At 37.9% G+C, this 25,204-nt stretch overlaps 1 protein-coding gene across 1 annotated transcript; it reads right to left on the bottom strand.

The window, feature by feature from the left end:
• Nucleotides 1-770: 770 nt before the first annotated feature.
• Smp_139010 (hypothetical protein) lies at nucleotides 771-24,740 on the bottom strand (the record flags this gene model as incomplete). The annotated part of the gene is given in 9 exon segments (XM_018800051.1): nucleotides 771-1,051; nucleotides 6,952-7,186; nucleotides 7,192-7,221; nucleotides 7,574-7,644; nucleotides 10,656-11,421; nucleotides 15,033-15,400; nucleotides 18,964-19,079; nucleotides 22,189-22,924; nucleotides 24,617-24,740. Coding segments are annotated over 9 exon segments (2,727 nt in total).
• Between the last annotated feature and the right edge of the window lie 464 nt (nucleotides 24,741-25,204).

Here is a 25,204-nt window from a genome sequence, read left to right as displayed (position 1 = left end):
TCAACTATCAAATTCAAAAGTCTCCACAAATCCCTTGTATAGTAATGGTTATCTGTCCATGTGCTGGTTGCTAGTGTCATTCGACATGACTTTCATTGAAGCTATAGTGACTAATTTCTTATGACGTCTTGAAATATGACAACTCAAACTGACAGACCGTTGTAGGTGGATATACATGCTAATATTTTAGAAAGTGTAAAATTTCCGTAGACTTGGATAAATCATTCATATCAGTATAAATGTACGTTTGCTTATATTTTTAATTACTTATTCAAACCTTCCAGAGATTTAAAATTTAGTTCGAAAACATGGCAATACATTATTTATTTGAGAAGATAGCCTACTGCACATTATATATAAGAGAATATGATTCATTTCGCATAAAATTTAAACGATTATTTTATTTAATCGCAAAAACAAAATTACCTAACAGCTGTAACAAATAAGACCATCAATATATATATATATATATATATATATCAAATTCCAGTTGCATCTTCAAATGTACAGAATGACCTTGCAAGATTATCTAAAATAAAAAGTGGAAAAATATTTAAAATATACTGAAAGCAGTTAATAATAAACCAGTGATCAGCACTGATTGACTGCAGTCAAAAGGTTGACAAAGGAAGATTTATATGTACAAGCTAGCATATGTATATGAAAGATTTATAATGATCACAAGCAAGAATTGATGAACTCTAAATGAAATGCATGGCAATTTTCACTAAATCAAATGAAATCATAATGTTGATAATGATTTGCGACATTTATTCTATGCATTTAGTTTGTAATAATGTATGAACTAGTTCCCAATTGGATTTTTCGATAAAAAGACTAATTCCAGGCAACTGAGCTGATGGAATGGTAATAGCTGGAGAATTTGAAAATTGTTCCGTTTCTGTAGAGTTTGTACGACTACAGCTGATAGATGAAGTTGTATCAGGAAATAATGCTGATTGATAGTTTACACAATCTAACGATACCACATTTGATAATTCTAGAGTATTAGCCCAACGCTCCAAACTGCGCAAAGTACACAATACTTGTCCTAAATAAAGAAGATGAAAAAATAATACGATTTTAAGCCTTGGTACTACATAAAGAAGGCCATTACTTGGCACAAAGGGAAATTAGCGAATATATACATTGACTCTCTGCAGGAATCTATCAGTTAGAAATCACTCAGTTACTATAAACATTAAATTTTGCCTTGGTTTCAACTTTGTATATGATGATATACTACGCAGTGTATTTTAACACAGCTGTATATTTACAACTACTCGTAACCAAATATCCTTCAGTTTGCGATGCAGAATACTACTTATTCCTTAATACTACCTATGACAACATTGATAACTAATTCCAAAGTGAGTTGAGGATTTTTATTCAAGGAGAGGAAAGTAGCTTGAAAGATTAATTTCTAAAAGTCTTTTTGGAGGCTATTGTGGCCCAGTGCTAAGACAGATTTCTGCCAATGACAATCAAACAGAATAGGAATGATACCACAAACTGACTTAATATAAAGAATGTCACTCATCGCATCTTTTGAAGTGGTCATTTGAAACTATAGTGTTTATCAATGACCAGTCCCGACCGTTGCTGCTACCTTGACGTGGTGGTCGGGCTTGCCTATCGTGATGAACCAATCGAGCTATGCTGGCTGGAACAATCGTTCCTCGAGGTCCTACCATGCTAGACAGGTCGGTTGAAGAGCGGTAAGATCAAAAGCAGCAATCCCAAGGTCCGAAAGCGAAGTCGTACTGCCGACTGTACAGAGGTGTGACGGCAGTAAGGTGTTTCCTTCAGACAACCAGCATGACAGCGATGCTGCCTTCCCACAAGGAGGGGTGGGGTTAGAAAAGGTCGACCCTAAAAATGCACACCTCGCCTTATCCCACGGATATCCGTCTCCGGCGGTAAGGTCCTTTGAAGAACGGAGCTAACAAGTCAAAAATCCCCCACAAAAAGGCCGTGCGTGACCGGCCTCAAGCAGTTGTCCCTTGGGCACTGCGGTCACGCTCCCAGGTCGTTAAGACCAACACTAATCCAACTTCTTTTTCAGGTCCCTCAAGAAATACCCTTCCACGGTGTGGGCAACCGGGAAGTGATATTAGCCCTCATACCCGTAACAGCACACGAGATCAAGTTGGTCACTTTCAAATCCTTCCTACACCTCCTAATAACTCTCTTATCTCCACGACTAACCCTTCCCACGTCCTTTTATCACCTCGCACCGCTAGGGCAAACTATTCGAGTACACGGAACGTTATTCCTGGTCTCCTGAAACCACGCTCTAAACTACATATAGGAACTTTTAATGTCCGAACATTGTGCCAAATAGAACAACAGGCTTCCTCAGCTAGGACTTTAGAATCTTACACCATCGATGTGTTCTGCGTCTCCGAAACGCGCATACAAGATCCGAGTAGCGTCATTCATTTGACCTCACCTAATCAAAATAAAGAACCATCTCGATACACGCTTCGTGTATCTGGAAGCCCTGATGCTGCTTCCCGTAGCCTCGCTGGAGTAGGTATAGCATTAAGTCCTAGGGCAGAACTAGCTCTTTTAGACTGGATCCCAGTGGACAGTCGTCTATGCGCTGTCCGACTAAACGGATCAGTAAGGACTCGGAAAGATAGGGAAACTCGTCGTTGCCTCTTCGTCGTCTCTGCCTACTCTCCCACTGACTGCAGCTCAGACGATATAAAAGATGAGTTTTACAGGAAACTTTCTGACCTCCGGAAAGCTAGGCGTTCTGATGTAGTAATAGTGGTTGGTGACTTTAATGCTCAAGTAGGTAAACTAAGTGAAAGGGAAAGACACCTAGGAGGATCTTATGGTGTCGTGGCTAAAAGAACAGATAATGGCGACCGTCTGTTGCAGCTGTGTTCAGATAACCGCCTATTTCTTGCAAATACTAACTTTAAGCATAAGGAAAAACATCTTTTGACATGACGACCCCCGAATTCGTCCCAACGTTGGACCCAATTAGATCACATCACTATCAGCCACCGTGGAGGGGCTCGATAGAAGACTGTCGCTCATTCTGGAGCACATGTTTAGACTCAGATCATGCTCTAGTGAGAGCACGTATCTGTCTGCGTCTTACTGAACGTAGGAAAGACACTGCAGGGAAGCCTCTAGGGGTTCTACTTAATGATAGGCAAGCTAAGAATATATTCCAGGAACAACTGGAAAAAGAGTTAGACAGATATGTAAGTTGTGCCCACCCCGAAGCAGCGTGGAATGACATCCGAAAAGCTGTGGAAACAGCAGTGATATCCGCTAGTAAGGTAAGCCATAAGGTCAGGGAGAAACAATGGATCTCGGCAGCATCTACCGCACTGATAGATGCTCGAAAACTCATCCCACCTGGCTCTGAACATAACGAAGAGCGGAGTCAGCTTAAGCGAAGGCTAATAAGATGCCTACGCAATGATCATGAGCAGTGGTGGGTAGCGAAAGCAAGAGAGATGGAAAAGGCAGTAGCAATAGTTAACAGCAGACAGCTATTCAGGCTTGTTAAAGAAACCGGCATTAGGAACCCAACTATTAGCGAAACTATCTCAGACAAAGATGGGCATCTCATTCATTCTCAATCCAGGAGATTGGATCGATGGGCAGAACACTTTAGGGATCAGTTCAACTGGCCTTCAGCCACACTTCAGTTACCCACTATCCCCAGTCGTCCTGAATAGCAAATTGAGGTAAGTCCTCCAACTCTCTACGAGGTTGAAAAAGCTATAGGAAATCTAAAGCGAGGGAGAGCCGCAGGCCCTGACAGGTTTACCCCTGAGATTTTTAAGGATGGTGGTCCAATACTAGCAGCCAGATTGACTGAGGTCTTAGGTAGAATCTGGGAACTGGACGTAATTCCATCTGACTGGTCCCAATCACTGATTGTGCCAGTCTATAAGAAAGGACAAAAGTCCTCCTGTGGCAATCACAGAGGGATCAGTTTGACTAATATAGTGTCTAAAATATTAGCTTCAATAATACTTGGACGCCTAACCAAAGCTCGTGAAGAGCAGACCAGAGAAAATCAGGCTGGTTTTCGTCCTGGACGTGGTTGCATAGACCAAATATTCACTCTACGTCAGGTCCTAGAACATAGACATACATTCAGACGTCCCACAATAGTAGTATTTCTTGACCTTAAGGCGGCATTTGACTCCGTTGATCGTGAGGTTCTATGGCAGTGTTTATCACTGAAAGGAGTACCAAAGAAGTACATTAACCTCATAAAGGCCCTATACTCGAACACAACTGGTCGAGTTAGAGCCTATGGCGAACTGTCATCAGAATTGGTTACCTCAAGTGGTGTTCGTCAGGGCTGTCCATTCTCCCCATTCTTGTTTAACTTTGTCGTTGACATGCTTTTAGAGATATCACTTTCATCATCTCAATCTCCTGGAGTTTAACTTTTACCGAGAGGCTCACTTATTGACTTAGAATACGCCGACGACATAGTTTTATTTGGTGAAGACGCTGACAAAATGCAGAGTCTTCTGACTACTATAAGCAACTATGCAGGCATGTTCGGAATGCGATTCTCTCCCTCGAAGTGCAAAATGTTACTTCAGGATTGGGTTGCATCGACACCTGAACTAATGATAGGGAGTGAAGTAGTTGAGCGTGTTGACAGCTTCACTTATCTTGGGAGTCTCATCAACCCTTGTGGTCTGGTGTGTGACGAAATCTCAGCACGGATACAGAAGGCTCGTCTAGCTTTCGCCAACTTTCGCCATTCATGGCGTAGGCGAGATATCCGTCTAGCAACAAAAGGACGGTTTTACTGTGCAGCAGTCCGTTCCGTCCTACTTTATGGCAGTGAAACATGGCCGATAAGAGTAGAGGATATTCGTAGGCTACTGGTGTTCGATCATAGGTGTCTTCGACGCATTGCTCGTATATCCTGGGACCACCGGGTAAGTAATGCAGTTGTTAGGAATCGGGTACTAGGTAATGATGGCAAATCGATTGATGAAGTAGTGAAACTTCATCAGTTGAGATGGCTGGGACACGTGTTGCGTATGCCCAACCACCGACTGCCCCGACGTGCAATGCTTTATGGTGTAGGAGTAGGTTGGAAGGAAGCTAGGGGCGACCAGACCAAAACGTGGCATAAATCCATGAAGTCGCTGACAAGTGGACTGGGCCATGTTGGTAGGTGTAGACTACCTGGTTAGGATTCGCGAGATGATAGCAACCGATGGTTAGAGACCTTGAATGGCATGGCTCAAAATCGTTTGCAATGGCGAAGGTGCATCCACTCTTTGTGTTCTACCAAATTCTAATCTTCTGAATTCTTCATGTCCGTATCCTTTTTCTCTTTCCAAATTTATTTCACCGTATTATACTCCTTCAATAACATCTTCAAACCCTAATCTTTCGGATTACCGCTTATGCTCTTACTACTTCTACCACTATGGGATTTGAATTGACAACTTCATCTCTGTGCTAATGTGGTATGGCAACTCGAACTGATGTACGTACGTACGAAGTTCTACGTTGTAACTGACTGACTAATCAATGACCAGTTGTATCTATTTGAGCGTGATTCAGTAAATATACCGTGGAATTTGTATTGTATGTTAGAGTTGTATATGCAACTGCAGCAACTCTGAGGTTAGACGTATGGTTTTTAGAAAACATAACAAATCAGTTGATGAGATTCTGAACCTTGTTCGACAGCGGTTGAGAAATGTGTAAGTATGCCCAATCATCGCTTACTTCGATGCGAGATGTTTGCCGGCATAGAATTAAGCTGGAATAAAGCTAGTAGAAGCCAAATTAAGATGTAAGGTAAATATCCATGAAGTCATAAACTAATAGAGTCAGCCGTATAAGTAAATAGGTGCCGTCTACTTGGCCGGGGTCTGTGCGATTATGGTGACCAATTGTTGAATTTGGTGGTATGGCTCAGAATCGATCGCAATGGCACAGATACACTCATTATTTGTCCTCTCTTACGTTTCAGGTTTCAAAATTGTTTCATACAATATTTTGCGAATATACCACTTCTTTCCCAAGTCACTTCATTTATACTATTAATGATATTACAACTTTCTTCCTACTTTGATATTCATATTGATGATTTCATCACGGTTTGCTGATATTAGGTGGCAACTTGGACTGATGCGCATTTATCCCAATTTTCCATGTTTATTTTGACATCAGTGGCTGACCCAACCATGATAATAAGAAAAAAAACAACTAAGGTCGAAATTTATCAAGGAATAATGAGTCATACTTTTTTCATCATTGTTAAACGGTCAGATGGCACGGTGACTTGATCACAGAAAAACACAGCAGACATAGTTTTTAATTGAAAATCTTTAAAAACATTTTGTGCTTCAAGTCTCCAATTTATCCAGTTGTCGATGTGATTAGACGTCTTTCTAATGAAAATGACTAAATACAAACACCAGTATGGGATTGTGAAGATTGTTGAGTTCCATTAAAATCATGAATCAAGCAAGTTAGACGATAATTTAAAACCTGGAGGCACTGGACCGACATTTCGTTCTGGTGTGCAAATTCGCGCTATTCCGTATCGATGACCCCACAACTGGGAGTCGAATATGGGCGCCGTTGAATCGCTTACTACAGAGAAACAGCCGTTCAGTGCTCCCAGGTTTTCAATGGTCGTCTAAATTAGATCGGTTCGTGATTTCAATGAAGTACTATTGCATTCGACGTCGAAATAGATGGTTTCATATTACCACAACTACTATCAAACGACTGTGTGGGAACGGAATTTATGGGAATTTTTCGCTTTATCCTTGAAATGACATGACTACTTCGAGTTTTTAGTTGATTCTTTATTCAAAATTGCCAGTAACCTTTTTAAAACTATGATTTATTCGGTAAAAAAATATAACATTTAGAAAAGGCTAAACACTTATGTAAGCATCACGAGTATATATATCTACTTTTACTTACCCATTATGTTCATAGAAGCCCATCTAGGATCTGGGTGTCTGGCAAGTAGAGTAAGACTTTCACCAGTGAAAAATGTTGATTTACAAGAAATATGTTGTTTATCTTCTATAGTTTGATCCCTATCAGGGTATAATTTTGAATGTAAATAATGCTTTGTCCATAAATTGGAAATTTGTGCCTTAGAAATACGGATTTCAGGCTTCTTAGATAATTGATCCAAGACATATTGAACAGGGACTAGTTCGTTTGGATTTGTAAGGTAAACTTCATCTGTGAGAAAAGGAAAAAAATAAAATCAATTAATAATAATAAAGGATCAGAGTTTCGGTTAACATAAGGATGCCTTCACTTACTTTAAAAGCTGATCACATACAACTGCTTATCTTCATGCTAGCTTTGACTAATCCAAAAGACTTATTAAATAAACCAAAAAGTGTGGTTTACACAAGTGGCAACTACTTATATGTTTGCAAAATTTGTGAAACTATAGTTAAAAAAAAGTCAAATTAGAATGTAACGACAATAACAGTAAACACAACCTCTATCAACGAAAAAAGAAGGATGCTTTATATGGGGAAACTAGATAAGTATATAAAGAAAACCCATTTCAAAAATTATAAACGGCTTTTGAAGATATAAAAATCTTAAACAATAATGCAGATTTTATGGTTGAAGTACTTATATATGAACAATACTCCACGCCGGTCTATGCAGATACACAGTAGCATCACTAGTTCTGACAAACTAGTTCAAAGCCGAGTTTTCTTATAAATAATTATTTGAACACAAACATTGGTGCAAAGGAATACTACAATACATATGCGCTACACAATAACAATGAAGTTTTAAAGAAATGGAGAATGAAGGGTATGTTAAAATGTACGACAATGAATAGAAATTAGTGTATGAAAGTGAGATAGTAATAGGGCAAGCAGTTGATTTAGGAAAAGCACAACCGAGAAGAATTCTTTCAGTCAAAGAAGTTACGTTCATTTTTATGAAGTAAAAGAAATTTACAGCTGGAGACATTTCTGATAATATCTCAAGCCACTGTGATGAACCATCTCTACGACCCCAAACAGGGAGTCATGAAAGGCCGACGGAAACCAGTCCTATACAGCTTTCTATCACACCACGGCACCATATCATGCACTGACTATCTCTCCGCCTTTCCCAACCAATCCCAGCATCGGAAAATATTGCACGATGTGGAATTCGTGGGACATGTCCAGGCCACCGAAGTCGGTGTCTCACGATAGTGACACCAATCGGATTATCGTCTCTGCACCCGAACACACGTTGGCGAACCTCTGCATTACTACTAACATGGTTTTGCCATTGGATATCAGCAATCCTTCGGAGACAACGATGATCAAACACAGAGAGTCGTCCAACATCATCGACTCGGAGATGCCAGGTTTCACAAGCATAGAGCAAAACTGCTTTCCAACAAATCGAAGGCGACCTTGATTTCAGGAAGCATTACGATTGTTGGCCTGTAATATGTATGACGGTGTCCTAACATTTGGCAGAGGGTACTTCACTAGTGTCTTGAGTACGGGTCTCGGGATAGACAACGGATGTGGATGTCGAGACTTTCGAAAGACCCAACCCTACCTGTTGTCTGATGTATATACATGTGGGAATTTCGAAGGAGGCTGGTCTGCATGGTATACGTGGTGTCAGAATAGCCGATTTGGAATTCGCATTTAGCGGTAGCATTTAACTTTCGATCAATCAATGACTTGAGAACATTTAGATAGAGCAGGGTTTCCGTCACAGACGACCTGTTGTGTGAGTTGAATGAAGGAATACACAGAATGGGAGTGAAAGAGAACAGACACGTTATGAAATATAAAATGTAAACGACTGTTGTCAAATAATTGCAAATACAATTTGTTAGGGTGCAAACTGAAGCGAGAGTAATTTTTCAATTCTAATCATCACTTGATATGTGCGTGGGCTAGGGTACTCCCTAGGTACTCAGACTGAAGCAGCTGGTTCCCTTAGTGAGCCACACCCCGAGCATTCGACCTAGAGGTCTAATTCACAAGATGGCGGAGCAACGTTAGGAGGTGCGATCCCATGGTAGCCGGTGACCAACAATAGGTTCATACGCCATTTGTTCCCTCAGGATCCTGGAGACTATGTGCACCATTGGTTTGAAATCAGGGTTTTCCAACTCCCCTGGGTGGATCCTCCATATCTACCAACCAGGTTTAAGCGTTGGGTATCCGCTTTTCGTCCTCTCGATTTCGTAACCAACACCCCTGCTGCGAGAAGGCAGTGAGTATAACTTCCCTGACATTGGTTATGTACGTTTGGTCAGACTAGAACATTTCAAGAGGGAGAGGGAACTCTCCTCACCCCTACCCGTGCCAGGTCTATCAGGGCAGGATAGAAATATCGATATCAGTTTGTTGCTTCTTGATGATAATCTGAAAATTGAAGATTTGCAATAACCGCAATCAGCGATTGGATACATTGGATGATATTATATGAAATAGTATCTTACATTTAATATCGGCTATAGGTCTGAGTAGCAATTCGAAAAAAATCAAACTGATTTTAAGTTCTTAATTTTATTTTGTTATTTTCATTTTCACTGTTTAAATTTTGGCACAACATCTATACATTGAATTGCGTAAATCTGAAATGAAGAAATTATTTCTTAAAGTAATACTTGGGATAAAACTGCTTCTATGGTTTTTATTTCCTCGTTGTTGATGTTAAGGACTGCCAACTGATCTTTCTCTATTGGTATATGTGCATCTTGAGCAGATTGTCTCGATGTTGCCATTTATTCATATGCTGAACAAGCTAGTGGCTATTTGGACTTAATAGATCGGTAGATAATGCATTGACATTGGAAGTGAAAAGTATTGGAGTTCGAGTTTCAACGTGAGCATCATAACTGGGATGAAGTTACTTCTAGATGGCGAGTCCTAAATAGAGCGGGACGTGCGTCCTGAGTTCTACTACTAGCCACTACTCAGCTTTAATAGATAATATTATGATACATAACTCAACAGAATTAAACATGTAGAAGGTGAATTTACCGTTCCTCAAAATTTTTAAAATTAACGCAGTTTAAGAAGCTAGCTTTATGGTGATATTAACAAAACTTATTATGATAATCATTTCTAACTGATATTAGAAGCTTTGGGTACAGATGTGCATCGGTTCAAATTTGCCACGTCATTTCAACACAGCTAGATGAAAATACTAAGAAAAACAGCAAATAAAAATAGCACCATTGATAGTAAGAATAAATAAATATTGAAAATATGGATTGAAAAGAAGGGATGAATTCGTGAGATGAAGGTATGAAATTGTATTAAAATCCCGAATCTAGAGATGGATAAAAAATAGTGTATTACTGTGAAAGATTTAGTGACATGCAACCTAAGGTCTTTAACTGTTGGAAACCAGCAGCAACAAGGTTGTTTGTACCCACAAACATGGCTCAGACCAACAACCAACTATTGGTTGGACTTATGCTACGTGTTGTTTAGTTTCTCCTAGCCTTCTTTGCATTCGCTGATACAGTACTGGGTATCGAAATTATTAGTGGTTAAGGACACACAGTAAGTATGTCAGCCATCAAACGATTTCTCATTTTTACCTAATGTCTTATTAAGGTCAGCTGAATCTTTAAATTAAACTGTATACGCTAATCAGAACTAAAACAAATAGATACTTACTATTTTCCGTGACACCATACACAAGACGATGGGACCAAACAAGTTCTTGTGCTGAATATCTTGAAGAATTACAACTTTGTTGTAAGATATCAGGAGGAAAATACTGTGCATTTGAGTAGGCTGAATCACATAATTGAGCTAGTACAGGTATTGCTCCACAATAAAGCCATGCAGAAAACCATAGCGCAAGCGAATCAGACATATTACTCTCAGGTTTAGTACAGTTAAAACATTTCGAATGATTTTTATGAATAAAAGGCCATACGGAACGCCATGAAGTAGGTCCAGGAAGGAAGCGTCCTGTAAGAAGCTTATCCACAACTGAAGACGTATTTTTTGAACCAGGACTATGATGTGTAAGCATAAGAACAAGATTATCAGCACAACCTCTACGCCAATTCATATTTGAATTAGAAATTGGTTGAATTAAATTAGGATGATAAGTTGCCGGTGTATTATAAGGCGAAATTTGATTAGCTCTATCCATTACAAAATAACAGCAACTTGTCGGTAGACGTAGACAACAAGGTGAAGACAAATTATTCAAATTATATATTGGGTGTGAAGCAAGAAAACTTGTACCCATATAACTGCAAGATAATAAATAACTAACTAAACAACTTCCATTTAACGGTTTACTTTCACGACAATTTATTAACATTTGATAATTCCTTTCATAATCCTCCCCAGGTACTGTTGATCGCCTTGAATCAACTAAAGTGCATGAAGTAAAAGAGGATGATCGTGTTACCACTGATTCTTCCATACGTGATAATTCCCAACATGTTGGATATATAACATATGAGTTAAAAAAAGAATGAGCTGGATAAAATGGAGCATGACAATTATTATTCCAGAAATCATATAATATTGCGCATAAATCTTCCACCCCACAACGGTCCAATAAACCTAAACAACGCTAGAAAATGAAAAATATAATATATCTTTATCAATGGAGTCAATCAATAATTATTATTTATCTGAACACATAAACATTGGTGCAAAGGAATACTACAATACATATGCGCTACACAATAACAATGAAGTTTTAAAGAAATGGAGAATGAAGGGTATGTTAAAATGTACGACAATGAATAGAAATTAGTGTATGAAAGTGAGATAGTAATAGGGCAAGCAGTTGATTTAGGAAAAGCACAACCGAGAAGAATTCTTTCAGTCAAAGAAGTTACGTTCATTTTTATGAAGTAAAAGAAATTTACAGCTGGAGACATTTCTGATAATATCTCAAGCCACTGTGATGAACCATCTCTACGACCCCAAACAGGGAGTCATGAAAGGCCGACGGAAACCAGTCCTATACAGCTTTCTATCACACCACGGCACCATATCATGCACTGACTATCTCTCCGCCTTTCCCAACCAATCCCAGCATCGGAAAATATTGCACGATGTGGAATTCGTGGGACATGTCCAGGCCACCGAAGTCGGTGTCTCACGATAGTGACACCAATCGGATTATCGTCTCTGCACCCGAACACACGTTGGCGAACCTCTGCATTACTACTAACATGGTTTTGCCATTGGATATCAGCAATCCTTCGGAGACAACGATGATCAAACACAGAGAGTCGTCCAACATCATCGACTCGGAGATGCCAGGTTTCACAAGCATAGAGCAAAACTGCTTTCCAACAAATCGAAGGCGACCTTGATTTCAGGAAGCATTACGATTGTTGGCCTGTAATATGTATGACGGTGTCCTAACATTTGGCAGAGGGTACTTCACTAGTGTCTTGAGTACGGGTCTCGGGATAGACAACGGATGTGGATGTCGAGACTTTCGAAAGACCCAACCCTACCTGTTGTCTGATGTATATACATGTGGGAATTTCGAAGGAGGCTGGCCTGCATAGAGCAAAACTGCTCTCACCGACGCGTTGTAGATCCGACCTTTTACAACCACACTAACGAAGGCTCCAAAGACGGCCCGGATTGGCATAAGCTGCTCTGCCTTTGATTATACGTGAATTTATCTCATCACGCACGCCATCACCAGCACTTATGCAGTTACCCAGATACACGAACTTCTCGATTACTTCAATCTGCTCACCACCCAGGGTGAGTACAGGATCAGGGTCCTGCCAGTCTTAAAGTACGTTGCACTTCGAAGGTGCAAAACACATGCCATACCTACAAATACTGATTGTCAACTGGTTAGGTGCCGATTGTGTGACTGCGGTATCATTGCACAGTACGACAATATCATCCGCACACTCAAGGTCGAAAAGTCTTTCTCCAGGCAACAGATCCACACCGCCATTACTTACATCCATCAGAGCTGTTTCCAGAATGTCATCGATGGCAAAGTCGAAGAGGAACAGTGAGATTGGGCAACCCTGTCTAACCCCACTGCTTGAATGAAACAATGGAGAGAGGTGGTTGTATGCCCTCACTCTGTCTGAAGTGTCTGTATCTAGGGTCTTCGGGATGTTAATACACTTCTCAGGAACAACCTTCTTCACTAGACAACCCCAGAGAACAGTCCTGTTCAACGAGTCGAAAGCTGCCTTGGTGTCAAGAAACACTATGATTGTTGGCCTCAGATTGTTTCACGCACACCAGACTTGTTGTTGCTAGTGACTCGGATGAGTTGAATGAGCTTCTGGTAGCTACCAGATACAGCTGCTCCTTGCACCTCGTTAGCACGCCCCGATCACTAGGTTTCTCAGTCCTTACGCAAGCTTTGCCCAATTTCATTACGCAACAGTCTTTGTTTGTATTCAAACTCGCGGTCACCTGGAGTAGACCGACGTGCTTCAATGAGTTGTAGGGATTCTGTAGAAACCCAATGTTTATGAGTGGGACGTCTCGCGAAGTCACAAGCGACTCAAATCAAGCTTTTCATGGTGTCATGCATGTACAGTCGACGTTCATCTATACTTTTCAGTGGGCTGATAGGCAGTCTTGAACCTAGCTCGGTTTGATATTTAAATAGAACAGAAGCTGCTAGTAATTTGTTTACATCGATCCGTTTACGTCAATTAGTTTCTTGGACACTGAAACGTTAGATGAGATTGGCGCAAACAAGGGCACTATCAGGGTCCAAGATAAGTATGCCGGGAAGAGCAGAAGTCTTTTACACAACCACGGCAGAGGTCAAACTGAAATATTGTTAAAATGAAACAACTTCGCATTAACAATATATACTGATATTATCCGCAACATTTCTGATGTTCAGTGAAGTGTGTTGAATGCACTACTTTTACCCATCACATATGATGTCGATTCGCGTATTATCAGTGCGAATCCATCCCTATTATCGTATCAAATCTTAATTAATCCTTCTAAAGTCAGTCAGTCAGCTACAGCATAAGACCAGGCACACATATGCATCGGTCCAAGTTGCCATACCTCATTAGCACAACAAGATCAACACCGAATTCATAGAAGTAGTTAGTTTAGTGGTGGTAATATATAAAAGTGAGATTGCATATAAAGATATAGTACAGGAAGAAAGAAAGATATGAAGCAATTTTAATTTCATAGTTTAAGGGAAGACAGAGAGTGTATACACCTACGCCATTGTGGTCGATTATGAGCCATGCCATATAGAGTCTACAACCATTGGTTACGATAGTCACGTGGACCCCAACCAAGTAGTCTGCATCTACCAACATGGCTTAGACTAGAAGGTAGTGACTTCAAGCTCTGATGCCACGTTTTGGTTTGGCCGCCCCTAACTCTCTTCCAACCATCCCCAACACTAGTCAGCATTGCGCGTCGTGGTAATCAGTGTCCAGGCATACGTAACACGTAGCTCAACCATCTCAGTCGATGAAGATTCACAACCTCATGAACTGATTTATCATCATTCCCTAATACCCTGTGTCTAACCTCACTATTATTTACCCGGTGATCCCAGCAGATGCGAGTAATATTTATAAGGCGTCGGTGGTCAAATAGCAGTAACTTGCGAGTATCTTCTACTCTTAATGGCCACGTTTCGCAGCCGTAAAGGAGGACAGAGCGAACTGCTGCGCAGTATACTCGTCCCTTAATTGATAGACGGATATCTCGTCTTCGCCATAGGTGACGTAAGTTGGTTAAAGCCAAACGAGCTTTTTGAATCCGTGCTGAGATATCGTCAGACACCACCCCATTAGGGCTGATCATACTTCCAAGATAAGTGAATTAGTCGACGCGTTCGACTACTTCACTCCCTATTCTTAGTTCAGGTGTTGACGCAGGCCAGTCCTTGAGTAACAATTTACATTTGGAGGGGGAGAACCGCATCCCAAACATCCTGGCATTATTACTCAGTTTTAACAGAAGACTGCATTTTGTCAGCGTCTTCTAAACCCGTTTGTTCAACAAAATAATATTGAAGATATGCACACAATCATGTATTGTACTTACCAAGATATTAACAACTGTACATGTAAGTGAACCACCTGAAGCTAATTCACTTGTAGGAATAAGCATAAATGGAAGTGGAATAGAATTGCATGATGTCAATGACATTAATCCATTATCTTGACGTTGATATTGACGATTTTTATGTTTATGATATTCATGATGATGATGACAGTTATCAGCATTTTCTTCATTATTAACTATCTTATGAATAGTATTTGTTGATGTATTATTTTCCATGTGATTAACATGACAGCTATTATTATCATTATGATTATCATCATTGCATGTAGACGGTATATGTATACACGATGATGCAGACGATGATGACAGAAATGAATAACCAGGTAAATCTTCACTTGATTCATTGTCTGATGATAATAAATGATCTATGAGTTCAGACGACTGACAGTGGAATGACTAGTTAAAACATTATGTAAAAAAAACAACCAAAGTAAATAGAAAATAAGTTTATTGAAAGTACAAACATAAAAAACAGTTTTAGCAAACCTCTGTCCAAAGTAAACTGTTTACCAGGTTGTACTTTACACAAAATATACGCTTAATTATACCATTATTAGTAAAGGTTCGAATAATCTCGTTGCTGGTATTCAGGAATGAATTTTGATCCGGATTTTTCAGTATATGCGGGTTTTTGAGCATTGCTTTGATGTAGCAATTTTGTTAGTTCTTATAAAATACATAGATTTGGTTAGCAGTGGGATCCGTGTGTTTTGTTTCGTCCCTCCTGGGATTCATCAACTGGATGTACCCTGTATCTTGATGATGTTGTTCAGATTGGGACTAGAACCCAGTACCTCTCGCTCCAAACGCTAACATACATCCACTGAGTTATTCAGTTCAGATAACCAATAAATTATTCAACAAGTATACAGCTATTAGCAAGGGTATGAATTATCTCATTGTTGATATTCAGGACAGAATTTTGGTCAGTGTTTGCTGGTATACGTACAGCCAAAGAGGATTGCCTTGGTACAGTTTTTAGTTCTGGATTCCATTGCTGGTCACAATTCATCTATTTCATTTATTCTTGATTGTGTGGATTTTGTTCAGTTTAGAACTGCAAGTAAGAAAAAGCTGACTAGCTGTATTAAATTTGGCAATTAAGTAAATAAATATGGTTCCGAATAGGTATGTCTGAGATGAGTATCAATGCTGAAAAAAGTGTTCAAGAAGGACAGGAACAAAGATAACAAAATATATTACGTAGTCAACATTTATACAAATGACAATAAAAATTGGATATGACGAAAATAACAACAACAATATCAGTAGTTACGAGCCATGTCAGTACCATGGACGCCATCCATTTATCTTAAAATTTCGGATTTTCCATTCAGTATTCAACACTTACTCCACAGTTTCATTATCATCCAAGTCGAAAAACGGTGCAAAATTAAATATTCATGGTAAATTGAATGACGCACTGTCAAATACGTTTTAGTTCATTCACGTATGTGAACTTTTAGTGTATTGTTAGTTCGTCAGTCAGTCACAACGTAGAACCTGTATGTATGCACATCGGTTCAAGTTGGATTCAGTCGGGTGTGTTGACTGATGTTATCTTATCTCTGTTGGCTGTGTGGATGGATGAGTGATACAGACCAGAGTGGATTTGACCAGTGGATGTGGTCAATGCATTGAATGGATGCTTGGAGCAGTTAGTGGTAGTTGTGGTGACAATTGTCAGTGTGAATGAATGCGGTAATTTGTGTAATGTGAGTGATTGAGTGAATGAATTGTGATTGGGGATGTTGACTAGTAGTAGTAAGTAGTTGAGTAGTAGGTGCGAGTGTTGTTGATCTGTAGTTTGAGTAGCAGTGGAGTTGTCAGGAGCTTTCGTCAGACACCAGACAATCAGTGCTGATAAGACTTCCAGGATAAGTGAAACGGTCGATTCCGACTACTTTACTCTCTACCAATAATTTAGGTTCTGACCCAGGTCAGTCATGAAGCAACACTTTGCATTTGGAGGAAGAGAACCGCACCCCAAACATGCTTGCATTATTACTTAAGGTGGGCGTAACACTGCATTCTGTCAGCGTCTTCACCAAACAGAACTATATCATCTGCGTATTTTAGGTCAGCACGTGGATCCCCTGATAGAAGGTTAATCCCTAAAAAGTTAGACGATGAAAGTGCTATTCCTAATAGCATGTTTATGACAAAGTTAGATGGGTTAACTTCGTTAAACCATATAACTGGCATATAGATCTCAGCTGCCCATCACTTAACCGAAATAGTTATTGACCATGGATAGCATCACTCCAAGTAGAGAGGGGTATGATATATCTAAATCTAATCAAATCAATAAGAATTTATGACCTACTTTCAGAACTCTGTAAGCATTACAGTCATGAAATATCAGTTACACTAAAAAATGACTAAGTTGGGATTTGAGGGTCCGAAAACAGTCATAGCTGTCATCAGAATAAACGGAAAACAACAGAAATCCCTTTGTTATAACCATAGAGGAATTACTTTGACAAATTAAGTCTCTGAATTTCTAGAACGCAACCATTCGATATCTGGTTAGAGCTTGGACATAGGAATTCATGAACATCAGGTTACTAGCATCTATATGCCCAGGTCTTTACCTCTCACTATTTTTATAACCTTAAAATGTTCATTCATTTTGGCTAGAAGACGAAATTGGCTTCGTTAAACCAATTAGCTACGAAGCAACGGATTCACTCAAAAAACCGTCGTGAACTTTGCCGATCTTTGGACAAAACTATCGATTATTAAGTATACAACGTTTTGCACAAACTCTCCCATCACTTAGTTTAATTTGGGCGGTTGGATTTCGTTTTACTGTTAACTCAGGTAGTAAATGACAAATGACATAGTAATCAAATGATTTCGAGTCAAGTTAATAAACTATATTTTTTTAATTATCCTACAATTTCTATCAGGACGATGATTTTATCATTGGGATTATCTTTCTTCAAATATTATTTTACATATTTTATAATCAATTGTGAAGAGTTTAGTAAGTTTCATACATTTACGATTATTATCATGAAATTAAGCGTATACAATATCGTGAACTAACTGAAGTTAAAAATGCGAATTATTGAGTGTTAACATAGTTGTTTAAAGGTGACGTGTTCGTCGTAAGGTCTGAATATCTCAGTTTTGGGTCCTTGGGGTAGGGGTCATGAGTGAGTACAAGAAAAATCCGATACTAAGATGAGACAACAACGAATCCTTCTTCATAAAATTGATAACAAAAAACCACGAAAATATTGGTCATGTAAAGTCAATATAGTGTCCTCAAATGCCCTGGTACATCTGAGGGTGGGGAGAGTTCCCTCTCCCTCTTGAAATGTTCTAGTCTGACCAAACGTACATAACCAATGTCAGGGAAGTTATACTCACTGCCTTCTCGCAGCAGGGGTGTTGGTTACGAAATCGAGAGGACGAAAAGCGGATACCCAACGCTTAAACCTGGTTGGTAGATATGGAGGATCCACCCAGGGGAGTTGGAAAACCCTGATTTCAAACCAATGGTGCACATAGTCTCCAGGATCCTGAGGGAACAAATGGCGTATGAACCTATTGTTGGTCACCGGCTACCATGGGATCGCACCTCCTAACGTTGCTCCGCCATCTTGTGAATTAGACCTCTAGGTCGAATGCTCGGGGTGTGGCCCACTAAGAGAACCACCTCATTCGGTCTACGCTCCAGGGCAGTATCCCAGCTCTCACACAAATCGAATGGTGAAGTGTGGCACATATATATATTCGGTTTCTTCTTTTACCGATATTTTTGTCTAGATAAATAAACATCAACGACAAAATGTAATGACTATAAACAAATTGTAATTTGAACAAAAATCTGAAAAGAATCTTTGAACATTGATTTTACTCACTTTGTTATTTTTTTTATTATTATAACCATTTTGATTACATCTATAATCTGTATAATTTGTGGATGAATCATCATTATTGTTACCAACACCGTTATTGTAGCCAACAAAAACTTTTGTGGTAGGTATTTCGTTGACAGATGACAACATTTGACGACTGAAATTAAGAAAGCAACCCATAAAGATAAAAATGAACGAAACAAAAAAAAGGAGAAAGACAATGTTACTAATGATGAACATACTTTTTTAAAATTTTTATTTCAGTTTAGACTGAAACAGCAACATAAAATGTGACATATACAAAAGTATTATCTGTGTGTACAATAAATTTTGATGCATAGGATAATCATAATCCATCTCTGTTTATAATCATAAATTGATTTATAAATCGGTTATTGCTGGAAATTTTTTATTACAGCTAGTATTTACCAGAAGTATTTTTGTCCCACATAGAAATTTGATGTTCCAGTTTACAATGGCCTTAGGGTTAAAATAAACTTCAATCAATCATGTAAGAGAAACATCTTAGGAGTTTTTATTTTTTTTTTTGTTCAAATAATGGGCTACCGATACTTCAAAGTAACCAATCATTTCAAATCTATAGGTATTTACATGCTTATATTAAAATAATCTGTATTAATTAACCCCTGACTGTAATCTAAACTTCTTGGGTGATTATTAACTGACTAAAGCGATTTGGAACTTGACACAACAAGACTGCAATCTGAAACATGGTGTTGGAAAATGAGAATAAGAACATTTTTCAGTAACTACTGACACTAAAACTACTTTAAATCGGTTGAAGCTAAATCATCAAAGTCAGTCAATGGCTCAATTCTTAACTAGACGGTGTATAGGTAGACAAAAGGTGATAAGAATTAAAGTGAGTAGCATAAAGTGAAAACAACAGTTGAGGCAGAATAATATGAATTCATCATATTTCGGTGCTTTCTCATCAGCTGCTAACAACCATATATGTATCAATGTGTAACATTGAGTCAACATATAATGTGAAACAGATGACATTGATGATGGAAAGAATTAGAATAATATAGATTATCAATAATGACTGGAGTTCAAAAACATAGAGGGGTGGATGAGGCAGTAGTAATTAGATGAAGTCCAGAAACAGATCAAAGATAGATTGTGTGATAATTATAAAAGATGAGGAGAGTTTGAATAAAATTCAAACGACTTGAAAATAGATATTAAAGACATTTAATTATGAGGTGGTAATTGTTTAGGACTAGAAATTGATAAAATGGATTGCGTAATAATTAAACGAGATTTGAAGAGTTTACAGAGAATTAAGTGAATGAAAAATCGATAAATGAACGGATGATTTTAGTCCACATAAAATAAGAATTAGTTTGGTGAGGACCACATAACAAGACAAACAACAATAATAAGCTAAAATTTACCAAGGTAAGTGGCAAGTTGATTACTGTTTCTTTCTAGACACACAAATCAGGTTTGAGTTTCTATAGTGCTACTGCTTCCGAAAACTGGAGAGACCCTGGGTTTTTTGCCTGCTGATAGTTTTAAAGGAATAGGGAATGTCAATGATATGCTCGGTATCAATTAAACGGCGAGCTATTGTACTATATGGAGCTGTTGTGCCTCTCAGTCTCAAATTCTTTGAAAAGTGCTCAGAAATGAGAACACGTACTCTTCTCCCAACGTTACACTTAAACGCATATAATGAATTTATATTATTCTGCTTTATTCAAATTGCTAAACGCAACCAACTGTATGAAAATGAATTGTCCTATTATTTGTGCAGATTCATGTTCTAACAACCACTATCAACCCATACCCTTGGATGATTACCTTGTCTATCAGATTAGAGTAAATTTGAACGTTCACTCGATTTCCGGTTTTTTACAATCCAATCAAACTGGTAAAAATATCTATGATCACTAAGCAGCACACTGTAAACTCAAGCATTATGTAGGTCCGTAAGCGATTGTTCTTGGAGTTTGAATTTAATAACTCACAAGCTTAATTTATGAGATGATAGGTAATAAATTTGACCTTCAAGTTATTGGCTACGATACTAGAAGTACAGCCTAACACCTATTGCATAGTTTTGTTAATGTAGATTAATAATAACTTCGATTATATTTGGAGAAATTCTATCAGCTAGTAGTGAAATATGCATAGATTCCACAAATGTCATTTTACTTTTGGGACCCAAAATCATTATTTCATAGGAAAAGCATGAGTTAGAAATCACCATTTCAGATTGTTAGTCAGTAAGGTACAAATTTTTTTCACTCTAGATGCTGATTTATGTTGCCACAGTCATAAAAACCGTATTGTACCATCTATTCTGTTGTTGAGCGGGTTAACCCAAATCAGTTATCAATTTCCTTACTGTAGCTTTAAGTTGCCTAAAAATGTACATACAGAACCAGAAAATAAGTAAAAAGTCGCAGAAAATTTGAAAAAAGCCCATCCTTTTTCTGTTCAGTCCGAGAAATTCATCAAAATGTGTCTAGCGATAATCTATCTTACTATCATAAAATTACTCCGTATCAACTAAAAAACAAACCATTCTATCATATGTGAGAAATATTTTAGAAACACTCTCAAAGCTTCTGAAACCTTTCAGAATCAATGTCATACAGGGATCAAAATAAACGGTTCGTTTTATTTTGTGGAAACCGAAAGATACGATAACAAAAGGAAGTAAATACAAAGCTATTTACAAAACAAAGTGCATCCATTGAAGAAAGCATATCTCACAGAAGTGAGTGTCCCGTTCGCTCACACATATATGAACATAGTTGATCAGTTAAACGATGTGATATGCAGTCACTTATATAAATTCAAGCGAACAATTACAAAGGCTAAATTGATTAGGAAAAGTATCAAGATTTTGAACTGGGGCGTAAATAAAATCAGAAAATTTCTAGTGGCATAATATTTAGGTTCAATCTGCGATCAGCAAACATACAGGCATAGATTGAATCTAGAAACAAATGAGCGTAAGAGCATCCGACCAAATGGAGTTAAAAATTAGTCTAATAAAACGATTAACATGAAACTATTGGAGATAATCAACAATAAACAAAAACCTCAAAACCTTCTGTTGAATAATTATAAAAATCTCATCTATACTTGAATTAGGTATTATTGATGTCCAGAAAGTCTAACAACCAAACAAATCAGGATATAAAACGTAACGCCACTAGAAGCATTCACATTCGCAATAAATCATTTTATCATTTCGAAAAAAAAACACGACAAAAGTTAAGACTTACAAGTGTGGATTTAATGATGTTTGCCGAATAATTTCTGTTTCTGGTGATTGAGATACAACACTTGATTTTTGTACATTTATACCATTGTTAGAAATAAATAAGTTTAAAGGTTGTGATTTTTTATTAGAAGCTGAATTTTGCAAAGATTGAATAGGTGATTCTGGAAAACCTACATAATCAAAATCTGGATGATAGGAAGTTGTCAATGAACAACCTGAAGTAGTAGGAATAGTTTTAATGTCTAAATCAATAAAATCATCTGCTAACGTATTCACATTTATTTGGTCATATAAATTATTAAATGAAAAGGAATTATTAGTTACTGTTTTCGATGATGACAATGTTCTTGAAAAAGATGATGAAGGAATCAATTCATTAATTGTTGTTTCTATTATATTAGTTTTAGTAGAATGTATTAGTTGGGGTTGAATTGATGAACCATTCATATAATGTGAACAAGATTGTAACGTTAAAGGTGATGTAGACAATTGGCCAGTAACAGAATTATGATGATTGTATGAGTAGATTGTTGTATCATTACTACTGTTACTGTTACTAAAGTTACTTTCAGTGATCGTAATAGCTTTGCTACCATTATTAACATCATTTAAATTGTTGTTCGTAACTGGAGTAAAACTACTGTCACATTCGACATTTGATGAACCTTGTATACGCGATAATTCTCCATTAAGTGGCGGTGAAATAGGAAATAATTCCCAGTCATAATCGTTCCCTTCTAGAAATTATTTAAGAAAAAAAATATATATATATTCATAATTATTTTCATACATTATTATGGTCGAAAATGCAAAAAAAGAACGAGTAAGTAAATTAGTACATTATCTGCAGTAGACAACCGAATTGAGGAAACTCAGGTACCTAAGCTCCTCAATTAAATAAAAATTTTAGTGCAAAGACTAATCTAAGTAGCTAAAGATCGTGTACACATGCCACGAGTTTCCTTTCCTATTAAAAAGGTTAGTTGCAGCCTCAATAAATAAGGGGTAACGTCTCCGACTGTAAAGGTGATGTGAACAGTGAAACAAGAAGCCTTAACATACTACGGAAGCTATTTTCGGGGATATTATTTCATTTAATTCAAAGCTTGTAGAACTGTAATATTTACTTTTGTCCCTAGTCTATTCTACAGATCATAAGCTTTCGTTTGATGTATGATTCACTGCCATAGCCTTTTCTGTTCCAAAGCTATTGTAATTTAGACGTGACCGTTTGTACTCTATTTTCTACCCTAATCCCCCAGTTTTAAAAATATTTGTACTTCCTTAATTATTGCACGTTGTGGTCGGGTTAGTCGTCTATTTATTCATGTATCTTTTTGCATTAATCTGAATTCGGATACCAGATCGGATTTCGGAATAAAGCGAGTAGTGTTCCGGTTGTCTTGTCTTCTCACTCGCACGTGCTTGTCAGCCAATCAGGGATAGAATAGATTTCGTCTCTCTACCCCCACTTTGAACTCACACATACTAGCCTCAAGGTTAAGTCATTCAACCTATTGCTCCAAGGTCTTAATCTACATTAGACAAGTTATCCTCGGCACGAAAGTGGGTAGACAGATCAAGGACATAACAAAAGGTTTGTGATACGGGAATGAATTTGTTAGGGAGCATTAGTCCCCCCAATATTACATGTACGCAAATAGAATAGTTTCGGTGAACATAGCTCAATTACTTAGTACATGATTTTGTACTCAGACACAATCCACTGATTATGTGGGGATTAGTGAGACTGCCCTGTCGCCCAAACCGAATTAAAAAGAGTAAGGTTTGATATGGAAGCCTAGTGATTGAAAATGGGATAGTTTAACAATCAAGTCGTTTTATCTAAAGATATTTACTCAGATATGGAACCGCATAAGAATCTGCTGAGAACTACTTGATCACCGTAATTTACTAATCTACACTTTATTTTGACTCGTATTGATTTTTAAACTGACATCCCAATTTTAAACGTACTTATTTTTGAAGATAATTTGAAATAAAGACTATTTTTAACTAGCCAAGCGTTGTAAATCTAAAGGCAATGGATAGCTCCTCAGCGAAGGGCACTCACATTTCTAAATTCAGTCAGTTTGGCGATAGTGAGCGACTATCACCTATTACTATAGGCAATATCCACCTGATTACCGACGTTGCTGAACTGAAAAGGTCACAACTTATTACTAGAAATTAAGGAATGCTTTTAAAAGACAGTCACTTGTGAGTTTTGTAAACCACCAAGCTTATAAATGTGAGCTAAAACAAGTGAAACCAAGGCTTAAGGTTGCTTTTCAAAATAATTTTATTTCTGTACACATATATGATGCTGTTCAGTAAATACACTGAAACGTCACCATATTAACCAGAAAGCCTAAAGTGTCAAGGATAATGAAGAATATGTCAATCAATAAAAAGGGAAAGAAACTAACCTTTAGACCAAATGAGGAGTTCTTCGCTAGATACAGAAGATTGAGAAGGTGAATCTAAATGACGTACGATAGTTCCAGTTAAGTTCCCATCACTATCTGGTTTATTAGAATTGATCAGGGCCATAGGTTAACGTTTGCAGTTTCCATTAATTTAAAATACTAATACACGTGGGGAAATATTAATCTATATAGATAGAAAATTTTTCAAATACATTACGAGAATACGATGTATCCAAAGACTAAGAATTTTGAAAAGATATTGGAGAATAAAACTTGTACTAGAACACAAACATTAAGCTAAAGAAGTTTCCAGAGTTTACAAGGATATCTGGCAACCGCCTATATTTATTACTATTATTTAGATGACAGACACGTCCCACGTCTTCTCAGTATGTCAGGGACAGTCTTCAAAAAGTTCCCGGACGAGCCCAAACTTTTAACCTGTTTCGGTCTGGGCACCCGGGCAGTATCATAGCCCTCACACAATAAAATCAAATGACATTTTTTTGTGTGGCGCATATATATATGGTGCCCCCTTGTACCAATATTTATGTGTTTAAATAAAATAAAATAAAATCACACCGTCAG

Source organism: Schistosoma mansoni, chromosome W, assembly GCF_000237925.1.
Source record: "Schistosoma mansoni strain Puerto Rico chromosome W, complete genome".
Lineage (NCBI taxonomy): Eukaryota > Metazoa > Platyhelminthes > Trematoda > Strigeidida > Schistosomatidae > Schistosoma > Schistosoma mansoni.
Note: the sequence above shows the minus strand (reverse complement) of the source record. Positions and strands in the feature narration are given on the sequence as shown.